This window comes from Manacus candei, unplaced genomic scaffold (genome assembly GCF_025592945.1).
Source record: "Manacus candei isolate 608988 ecotype Guabito, Panama unplaced genomic scaffold, ASM2559294v1 h1tg000028l, whole genome shotgun sequence".
Taxonomy (NCBI): Eukaryota; Metazoa; Chordata; class Aves; order Passeriformes; family Pipridae; genus Manacus; species Manacus candei.
Window position 1 is genome coordinate 22,640,001 of NW_026138076.1, and position 11,579 is coordinate 22,651,579.

At 35.8% G+C, this 11,579-nt stretch overlaps 1 protein-coding gene across 2 annotated transcripts in view; it reads right to left on the bottom strand.

The window, feature by feature from the left end:
- Window positions 1-981: 981 nt before the first annotated feature.
- Window positions 982-11,579, bottom strand: part of TLL1 (tolloid like 1) — a 132,179-nt gene continuing 121,581 nt past the window's right edge. For both annotated transcript variants that reach the window (XM_051790167.1, XM_051790168.1), the window contains 3 exons: window positions 9,356-9,569; window positions 3,976-4,226; window positions 982-3,034 (listed from right to left, as the gene is read on the bottom strand). In XM_051790167.1, the coding sequence (XP_051646127.1) occupies window positions 2,900-3,034; window positions 3,976-4,226; window positions 9,356-9,569 (600 nt within the window). In that variant the 3' untranslated portion in view covers window positions 982-2,899. The remainder of the gene's footprint in view (window positions 3,035-3,975; window positions 4,227-9,355; window positions 9,570-11,579) is intronic.

Below are 11,579 nucleotides of genomic sequence, written 5' to 3' on the forward strand. Positions count from 1 at the left end.
CAGACTAGGATCACAGCCAATGCAAAGATATGATCCATATGGTCCATTTATCATCAATATAATCATTAAGACCTCCTTTTGCATTTTCACCACTCTTAAGCATATGGGATCTACAAAAGAATAAACAATTAGAGAAATAAAATCAAACTTTGTATTCAAAGTTATGGCAACTACTCTCTTATGGGTTCTACACATTCCATGTGGAATAATACCAGATGTGCAGTACTCAAAACCAATACTTTGATATGACTGTAAAGAATCACCTTCCACAGGGTTTTGGAAACACACTATATGGTGTTGCCCTCAGCTTACCCAGTCTAACCTCTTCTCCAACCACTCCAGTTGCACTATTTAACCTGGGACAGTGGGATTTATACAGGGGCCTGTATGAACCAACAACAAAAAAAAAAACCCTTCAAAAAAATAATGATCTTGGCTCAATCATATGCTCGTTAAAGTAACCCAAATTTAGAGATAAGGAAGACCTAAAATATTTTGTTTAGCAAACAGAAGAGAGATAATATTAAGGGGGAGACTGGAACAGAAAAGTGGAAAAAAGATAACATAGAAACTTGCTTTTGCTCTCAGCCTCAGCCTTTCCCAACTCTTTTTGACTAACCATACCAGGGAGAGACTGCTTCCGTTGCTGCTTGTTTTTCCTGTAAGAAGTTTAGGCATTGGAATTCCACCCAGCTGATAAATTACATAACAACGTTAAGAATACATATTTTATTTTTTTTTAACTATAGTAATGTCTCTGCTAAATTTTGTAGTAAAAGACCTTGGAGAAAATGTTTGTGGTTCATGTCTTGTGCAAACATGGTGAAAAATGGACCAAAAAGACAGTGGAGCAGCATTATAAAAATAACAGAAATTATTAAATTTTTGAACTTCACACATATCAGCTGTCTAAAAAGGAAAACATATATGAGAAGTAAAAGTGCTGTAAAACAACCAAAGACACATATACAGACATTTGGGTTTTATTTTTATAAAAAAGGTCAGATTTATTAGTGCCAATGTATGTTCATAGTAAGGAAACAAAAACTAAGCTAATCTGAGTAGCAACTTACATCAAAGGATATCAAAATAATATTTCTTGTAAGTGAAACATAATACTTCATTTAAATTTGATTCTTGCCAACTAGAAGTCCTTGTTATCTGTCTATGAAGCCTTTAAAGAAAAGTTGCTACAGTCAAATAGGGTCCCGATAGAACTTGGCACATAAAGAAACAATTCTGTTTTCACCCATACAATACCTCTCACTCCCCTGGAGCAGTCATTCATACAATACTTACATAATGCATATACATTATGACTAAAGTCATGTATGGTCTAAAGCACATAGAATATCTCAGTTCTAAATGTAACATGTCTCTACATCAAAAGCAGGTCACTGTATTTACAGCAGATGATCTTGCTCTGAAGATGGGGCTTTTGCTTGAAGATCCTTTTGTTAATGTACTCTAAGATGACCGAGTTGTCCATTTATCAAATTAGAGGTGTATCTACAGGAAGATCTGTCTGATCGTGTGCAAGGATTCTAAGGCAATAGTAGTAGTTGTTCCATAGGAATAGCGCTGCCATTGCAATCCACTTTCCCTTGAAGCAGTAAAGCCTTCCTTTTCCAGATGCAGCCAGGTATAGTGAGACATTCGTGATCTGCAAACTGTTGGCTCAAAAGTCTAAAACTTCTTGGTTTGTTTTTGTTTTTAATGTTCATGGAATAGCACCATAGGAATTCGCTCTTGATATCAAACTAATCCTGGGTCTGTTGTTCCGTTTTGCTTTTTTACCATCACGGATATACTTATTCTCAGAAAAAACCCCCTGTATTTGGGAAACTTCCCTCTTGGATACTATTACAGCTTCATTTCTTGGATACTATTACAGCTTCATTTCTTGGATACTATTACAGCTTCATTTCTTGGATACTATTACAGCTAAACCAGGCAAATTCACAAAAAGGTTTGAAGAAATAAAGTTTAGCAGTGTTTTCAAATGTACTGCTGAAAACAAATTCCGTAGGAGGAGTTCAAGATGATCCTTTATTATTTCTCTTTTGCATGGATATTAATTTTGATTCAGGACAGGTTTTCAACTCTTTCAGTCTCTTTCTATATTCAGTGCAAAATAAGAGCACATCATCAGAGATAGCTTACTTAACCAGTAAACCAAGCATTTTCAGATGCTTAATTCTTCAAATTCAGTCAACCAGTGATTGGTCACTAGTGATGACTGATGCAACAGTTCAGACTTCTCAGTTATTAGTAAAACAAAATACTCTATAGATCAGTTATGTTTCAGAAGTAGGATTTTCCAGTTTAAAACACTGATAACCTGATATGAGAGATGAATTTGTAAAAAATACAGAACAATAAGGGAAGACCTTCCCATTTCATATCTTCTTTCAAGTTCTTGTACACACTCTATGCAGGATACAAAGTCAAAGCAACTAGATAGAAGGACAGTATTTTGAGTGTGTGACCTAAAAGAGCTTTCTTTCCTCCCAGACCCCACACAACTGTCAAAAGGAAGAACAGTCTACAGGGTCATTTCCCTTGAATGCAACTGATTGAATCTGCACGCAGTTCTAGCAAATGTCGAATCATTAACAAAAGCTCTTATATTCTCCCTGCACGCACAGTCCTTTCACAAGGTTTGCAGAGACAGTCAAGTACGGAGCCTGGACATCATCATCTTGACTATTCCACTGGGACAGGTGATTTTGTTCTTTTATTTTATTTCAGTCTCTGGTCTTGTAAGTCAGCATTTTAACTGAACTTATATTAAACATTTGTGCTAATAACTTCAATTAAAAAAAAGACATGCCCTCCTTCCTTTTTACTGTGCGTTCTTACTTTCTCACTCTCCTTTTCTGGCATAGAGGTTCTTGTGTTATTTTTTGGTGTGCGCACTATCTGGATATTTTATACTTCTGTATCGTATATGAAATCCTTTCTTGTTGATTGTATCATCAGTGTGAAAGTGAAGTAGAAGAGCTTCTCCAGCTGAATAAATTTCTTCTGGTGGCTAAAATAAATCAATAAAAAATAATTTACCTGTCCACTCCGTGTATTTATCCCCTTCATTCACATGTTTTTCTTACAGATATTTCTCTTTTCCTGATATGCATCAATGTGTCTCACATGATGCTGACATCATCAGACAGAATACTTCTATCTTATTCAGTTCTCAATTACAGGCTAGGAATTTATTTATCTAGGCAAAGGCTATATGTATGAAAGTGTGCCTGCACTGGCACACATATAAAGAATTGATGAGGATTTGTGGGATCATTGCACCAGCTTTCACAGGGCCAGAAGCTGACAGACCAACGCAAGTCTAAAAGGAGAAATAGGATACAGACTTTTCACGATGTCACCTGGCAATTTCCTCCATGTCTCACAGTTAAAACATGTCAGAGATGCATATAGGATTTCAGGGTTTTCTTAAGGCCCGCATTAATTGCCAGTTTAAGAGCACTTTTTTTCCCTAAAATCAGACTTAAGTAGTAGATAAGCATACTATAAATACTTCCCAACTGCCCCTCCCACTGTCAAATGTGGCTTCTTCATTCAAATTGAAAGAATTTTGATGTGATACTTTCTAATCCTGATACATTTCTCTCTATGTAAGGGAAAAAGCTGCTACATGTTTTTTGGGTGCTGATAAACACTCCACTGTCAGCTCCCTAAAGCTTGACATAACATTACAATACTTAGCTCAAAAATAAGTAAGAATATTTATTGTTGAAAATATTTCAAGGGAGTGACTGTACTACAAGCCTGCAAATTTATATTAAAAAAAAAACAACACAAAAAACCCAACAAAACCTGAAGTATATAATCTAGAATATTCATTATAAGGTGTAATAACTGTACCTCATCTCTTCTTGACCCTTTCCTTCCTCTTTCATTCTTATTCTTTTTGTCATTCAAATAAAAGAAAATGTTTTACACATGATTACTTACCCCAGATCCACAGAATCGACCAAGTCTCACTGCTGTCTTATCATGACCATCAAAGAGCTCCACATAATCATAACCACAGTCTGCCTCTTCTTCAACCTCGAAAGTCTGAAATGTTAACTCAACCCGATAGCCATGCTCTGCCACCAGAAGCCAATCGCAGTCTGCCTGAACCAGATAGTTGTTATCGCCAAACTGAGCATGTGAGTACAGATCTTTGGGCTTGGTTTCAGCTTTCAACCGACCACCACACTCTAAACAGATGGGAAAAAAAGGCAAAGAAGCTTATTCAGTGCAAATTAGAGTTTTCATAGATGCCCAGTCTCATTCAGGCTGACTGCATTGTAATGCCACAAGCAGGCTAATCAAACAAGCTGAGAGTGAAATACTACCCAGTAGAAATACAAATCCATCGTTCTAAGTTTTTTCTTACATAAATCATTTCATAACTAGAGAGACTTCAACATAGTTCATCATTATCAAGTGAAAGACAAAGACAGGGAACACCAAAGCTAAAAGGAATGTGGTTCAAGCGGTATGGCAGTCTTTGAGCAGGCACCTGGGAGGTGTCTGTGGTCAGCAAGACAGTTGCTGTAAGTAAGGCATCCACATTTCAGTGATGACATTTCCACATGTATTAATGACACTTTTTGCAAGTGACAAGGGAGGATCAGCTCTAGCACACGTAGTCAGCTATTAAGTGCAAAAATCTCATGTTTCACAGGAATGTCAGCTTTAACCATACTGTGGCACCTGGAGAGTGAGCTCAGTTCTAAGCACCACTGCCAAGCTTGCTACCTTGTGTAGTTCATGGTCATGAACAGGCCTTTCCCTGCAAAAGAGTGTGTCTGGAAGAAAGTTGCTACTACCAGAGAAAGTCTTGTAGCTGAAAGCCTGCTCTTGAGGCAAGACTTTGGCAGGAGATCCTTGCCTGCTGCCAAAACCATAATTTCAGCATAAATCTCTATTTTTACACAGTTGCAAAATGGATGCAGGGCTTTAGAGCTTGTTTATAACTGCTCAAAGACTTCATAATTTAAATATGAATTAGCTTTACTGTATAGTTGAATAAGCTGTTCAAATACAGTTGAATAAATTTAGTCAGTTTGCTGGAGAACAAAAATTGCTGAAAATGCACTGAGCAAAAAACCAAAAATAAATACAGTAGCTAGGACTTTACTCTTTCTAAATATCTTCAGAAGCTATAATTAAAACGATTCTATCCCAAACAGCTAGTGAATTCAGCTTCTCAGTAACTTAAATATATAGGTGTAACGCATTTGCCAATTAAAAATACTACTAGAATGCAACCAAAAATAGATGGAAAATTGTATTTAAAGGAAAAAATGCATTGTTTATTATGGTTCCAAAAGGTGGGTGGAGGCTTTTTTACTTTAAAAAGATTTCAATGCAAACAGAGTAATTTAGCCTTGGTTTCTCATCGAGAACAAATCCTCTTACAGTACCCAAAAAGCATCAAGTGCAGATGAGCTTGAACAAAAATCTGAGATTCACAAGTTTGGATTCAATTTTTATAAGTAAATAAACAGATAATTCTACCTGCATTTTGATCAAACGTAGATATTATTGATTCATCATTTTATAATAACCTGAAAGTAACTGCAAGATTCAAACATTTCTAAGCTTTGTTGAAGAGACAATTAATTTGACTTCAGTGTCATTGACTCTACCAACACTAAACATATAATGTTATATATGAGGAGTAACATTTTAGCTGGGAATTAATAATGGAAATTACCAAATCCTTATTTTTTTAAACATGTGGTGGTTTTATTAATAAGGAAATGAAGAAATCAAAACAGGAAACATAAACTACATAAGTAATGCACTATGCATGATCTGTTGTTTAATCTGAAATTTCAATTTTTTTGCTTTTAAAGAACAGATGGGAGCATGTGATAAAAATCTGTCAAATAAGGTATTTTAAACAGTTGTTTCTCATTGATATTCTAATCTACCGGGTTTTTCTCCTATTCCTGATTTCATGTACTTCCTTGTTTTTGGTGGGGGGGAGGTGTTTCGGGGGTTTTTTTGTTTGGTTTTGGGTGTGTGTTTTATTTATTGGACTGTTGCCAATATTAGGAACATCTCTCTGCCTCAGACATCAAACAGCTGCTACAGAGAAAATGTTTAATGAATGTCTGTATTTTTTCCCTCTTCTTGCTACAGTGGACAGTAGCTTAAAGAAAAATTGTAGCCATACTGACAACCACAGAGAATGGCAATTCCCTTTCCCCTGCCCTTCTCTCATGGATTATAGCCTCATATTTTAGAATAAAGTATTGATTTTAGAAACTACAAGTCGAATTTTCAATTTCATAATGACTAAGTTGTGGTTTCAAAAGTCTACATTCAGCCTTCACAATGCAGAACTGCATTAGGATGTGTGGGATAGGCACAGAACAGAGTGTGCCATGCAACACCACTTGCTTAGCCTTGGTACCAGAACTAACCTAACTGCACTATACCTCATCTTTTCCACACAAAGGTATGGCTGCTCTGCTGTAGGCATGATGTACACATCTGACTGTAAAGAAATATGTCCAAGTTTCAGGTGAAAGATTTTTTCTAGATCATCTAAGGAGCAAAAATCCTCTCATTTCTTGACCTTTCTAAGGACTTTTAGGCTTCTTACAGACATAAGAACAAATCAAGCACTAGTATGCTGACTGTTTAACAAGCCAGACAGATGCGAAAAGCTTAAACCCACACCGTTTGAATTAGTGAAATAAGATTATAAATGCGATTCAACACTGCCATACTGAATTATTACACTTATTTTGGAAGCAACACAGACTCTTTAAACTGAGTGACATCTGAGATGCCCAAATTTGTCTGAGATATCCTCCCAGCATTGACAGATAGAAATAGGACCTACAGCAGATCTACAACCTCCTGCAGCAGTGGCTGGAGGCCAGGCATCATAAATGATGCTGTCCAGAAGAGAACTAGATGCTTGTGTTAGGGCAAACAGATCACTCCCTGAGCAACGATGTTTAATGTTCTGTCAGGAGCATTTTTTTGAATTCCTCATGGATGGGTTATGCCTTTTCTGAGAGGGGAAAATATGACAGAATCTCTTTCTAAAACTATGTTGCACTTTCAAAACAGCGTTTTATAAGTTTTTCTCCACTCAGGGAAGCCTTTCTATCTAACCTAGTTTTTGAAACTTTACTTCATGTGCTGCCACATTTTTATCCTGTTTTCTGAAATATTAAATGAAAATTTTGAAATTGGATAGTACTTCAAGCCAAAAAGTGCCTCAAAAGGGAACTAAACATCAACACCATCTACCGGAGTAAGAGGCTATAAAGCCATGAAGATGCCAGGAATACAGGAGGAGAGACATCTCTGGGCATAGCATCCAGTTACTCTTTTACTGCTGTTATGTTGCACCAGTCCTTTTATTGAGTGAGTTCTGCCAACAGGTCAAAAGTGAAGGGAGCAGCTTCCTCAGCATTCCCTGTCTGTCCGCACAGCTACGCACAATCAACCAATCTTGTCTACTTCCATTGCATACCATCAATTATTATTTGCTAGAAAAGACAGACTAAGGAAATACAATCCACTGTCCATTCACTTGTTAGGTGCCTATTCATTCACATGTGTCCATAACACTGAGGTAAAATTCTCACAGAGAATCTGTGTTTGGCTCAGCACTGCAGGAAAAGACTGCAAGATCTGAACTGTCTCTCAATCAAACGCTACCTCCAAACACATGCTGGTGGTGTGTGTTCATCTGAGGGAGTAGTCTGTGCAATAGCAACTGACAGAAATAAATGTCCTCGTAAGGAGACAAACTTTATCATTTTTTACCACATTCTTAAAAACTGGGTAGATTTTACTCTTCACTGTTTCTCAGAAAAGCATTATTGTGCCTACTAAAGCACATAAAACTCAGCAAGTCGTAACATAACTCGCAATCTTTAGAAATTAGGGAGTATACATCTGAACTTCCTTCACACATTGACTGCTCCAATTCTGCAAACTGAAGTGGGTAGAATAAATGAGACAGTAGTTTTACAACACTAGATTCTAACAAGAGTTCGGACCTTTAACTATATACCTTGAGGTAATTAAAAAAAGATTAATTATTACCACTTTTATCTAATTTTGCATGTAAGGGAAATGGTTACTGCAGTAGGGAAGGCAAAACACGCCATGCTTGTAAAAGAGGATTTTCCATGAGAAAAACAAATTGAAATACAGGTAGCTAAATTTTTCACTTTCAAGGCCCAGATCATGAGTGAAGAGTTCATATACTGTTGTCTACTGTCTCTTAAAGGGAAAGTATATAACTAAAGTTTTAAAATTATTTGGAACAAGGCAGAAGAGAAAAAAAAAAAAGAAAAAACAAAAAGGAGAGAAAATGCCAGTATTGATATATAGGGATTTGTTAGCTGAGCACTATGCATCAACTTGATGAATACTCTGGGTGATATCAAGTTACATTAAAAATTACTAGTCATGTTGGTTACTATCTTCTATTAAAAACTGTTAGCTGTCATTAAACCTTATCTAGCAGTACAGATATTTATGAAATATTTTCTGCATTAATATTTAATGCCAAATACTGGGTGAATAAGAATGAACTTTGAAAAGTAAAGACAGACATTACAGTTGAAGATGAAAACAAAGGCCAAAAAACCCCCAAATCCCCTCATCTTACAACAGGCACTGGAAGTTCAGAGATTCAGCACTAGGGGCCACTGTAAGCCAAGCAATGTCGGGGAAAGAAATGTACACACTGAAAATGTCCTAAGAACTCTATTAATGCTATTGTAAACCACTACTTTCAATTCCAGTGATTTCTCTCAAAGAAGAAAATTAAATGGTAAATATGAAGGACAATACATTCTAAGGGTCCTAAGAAAGTTTCAGTATTGTTTTTTTCTTATTCTTCTTCAGCTTGTCTTTCCTTTTTAGCACCACTGGAAAGAAATAGCTGTTTACACAAACCCCAGATTTTTGTTTAAGTTAGAACAGGGAAGTAATGGAGGTGCATTACATGTCCCAGTTAAGTGTTGCCATTACAAATACAGTGAAAAGCTACCAAATCTTTTAGGAACTCACGTCATGAATCCTAAGGAATATCTCTTTGATTTTTTGATCAGACTTTGTTTCAAAATCTTTTAATTGCTTACCTATGAGAGAGAGAGACAGGGAGAAAGAGACATCTAAAATATTAGAGAATACTTTCTACAGTCTCAGACTTTTCCTATTGTGCTTAAGGTTTCATTAGATTCAGCTCTAACATTATCTTATCTGTGAACTCAGCCCATTCCTATAAAAGAAGTATCTGAATATCTTCCACTAAAGAACAAAGGGCAAGTTATTAGTAAAGCACATCCTGATTTCTGACCTGTAGAGTGTGTTGCTTGGAAGCCTTTTCTTTGAACTGATGCATCAGAAATAAAGCGGAGAAACATTTTGTTTCCAGTAGCAATAAGAGGATCTGGTATCTTATTGCCACATAAGCGCCCAAGGATTGGTGATTTTTCACTTTCACCATCAAACACTTCCAAGTGGTCATAAGCACATTCTTGATGTTGTTCTATTTCAAATTCATTGAACATCTAGGAGAAAAAGAAAGTAAAATTATCCATTGTGCTACTGCGTTTATTGTACTTACACAATACATATGTTAATCTGTTTTAGAATATAAAGATATAGTTAAGATGACAGATTTAACATTACTGCCTCTACAAGCCTGTAGCTTGAGTAACATTGATCTTGAGAAGGTGGAATAACAGTTAAGACAGTGAACTTCAAGAGTGCATCATCCTTCATATAGAAAGGTGTTAGAATCTTTATAGTCAACTAATGTCTATAAGAGAACGTTAAATCTAGAATACAGTGGCCTTTCTATTGAATTTGCACTGTTTGTAGGATTATTCCAAATTTCACACAACATTCAAAACAGCAAAAAGTCAGAAATTACTATTTCCTTGCATAGTTGAGGATCAATTGAAACATCTGCAAAATATAATGACCTCCCTCTCTGTTTTTTAAAACTTACATTTCACTGCAACTAAAGCCTTTGAGAATGACATTTCCACATGAAGGGTTATGCATGGAAGTTATATTTTCTCATCTATTATCTAGAGATCTATTTTTTTTATTATTACAACGCTAACAATATTTCAGGCTGTGCCCTCCATACTAAGGTCACCTTTTTGCTAGCAAAAGCATTGTGAAAAATAACAAACTTATGTTGGTTATTTAATAGAAAAAACTTCAGGCATTTCCAAAAAGTGTATGCCATACCTGACAGAAACTGTTAACACACACACAACTAAAACCTCCTTAAAAACGGAAGGGTGTCTTCCAAGAATAGACTGATTTGAACAAATTTATTTCACGGGGACATCTAAGAGTTTTCAGATAAGACTTTTTGAACAGGGTTAAATGTCAACAGGAAACCTAAAACACTGAAAAGGAATATACATATACCTCTTTGTAAATTTTTCAGAGTAACCTACAATTAAAGGTGAAATTCACCTTGTCTATTTTTTTTCATTAAAATAGCATAAAAACACTGAGTATAAATTCTCTCATGAGTAGTCATATAGCTAACCATTTATTAAAAAAAAAACCACAAAAAGATTAAGAAAAATAATTAAAAGGAATAAAACTAATCAAATACTGAGCAAATATCATAATTAAGCATTCTCTTTGGGATACCAAAGCAAATGACTTACCAAATCCCTTGTGGAATCCAGACAGTGTGAAATGGGATGGTAATTTATATTAACAGCTGACCTAAAGAGCTAACACAATGTTTTTTGCCCAAAGAGCTGCAATATTCAGAATAAAACTTTTATTTTGTGAAGAGCCGCATGATGCAGTGAATGCAGGCCAATTTCACAGGAGAATTTTGGGGTTTACATTAAGGGACTGAAACTGCAGGGGCAATGAAAACAGCTATACAGCAGTCCCTCCTGCTACTCTTAAATTGTGGTCAGCCATCCCACTTTTATGACATCAAGTATGTGTTGTCATTTACACCTAAATAAAATCTGATGAATTAAAAAAAAAACACAGAAAGCTAAGAGACTAAATCTCAGTAAGGGAGTTAATTATACATAGTATTGAGTCAAGTCAACTTGGACTCACTGGGAGAAATAGATGTAATCCAAGAGCACCCTGCGGAGCCTCGTTTTCTTTTAGAGGAAAATAATATCTTTTTTATTCACTTCTTATCAACATAAAAAAAAACAAACAAAACAACCACTCTCCAGGAAGCACATCTCACCATGACCTGTAAGACAAACCTATTATTTTTAATATTTTACTTCTCGCTGGGATTCCTAACCATGCACAAACACAGTACGTTATATTGCGTCCCACAAAGATGACCACAAAACAATCCTAAATCGGTTGTGAGTACAGCAACTGATTGTAGCAATTGCAAAGAGAATCAAAGGAATTTTTTTTAAAGGAAAATCAGATCTTAATATGTGTAGTCTTTTAAAAGCTCAAAATGCCTTATATCTTAAAACACTCAAAAAGAGTCTCTATTTCTTGCATAATCAGTCAGTTCCTAGCAGATTTGAAAGAGAAGAACTGACACAGACTTCCCTTAA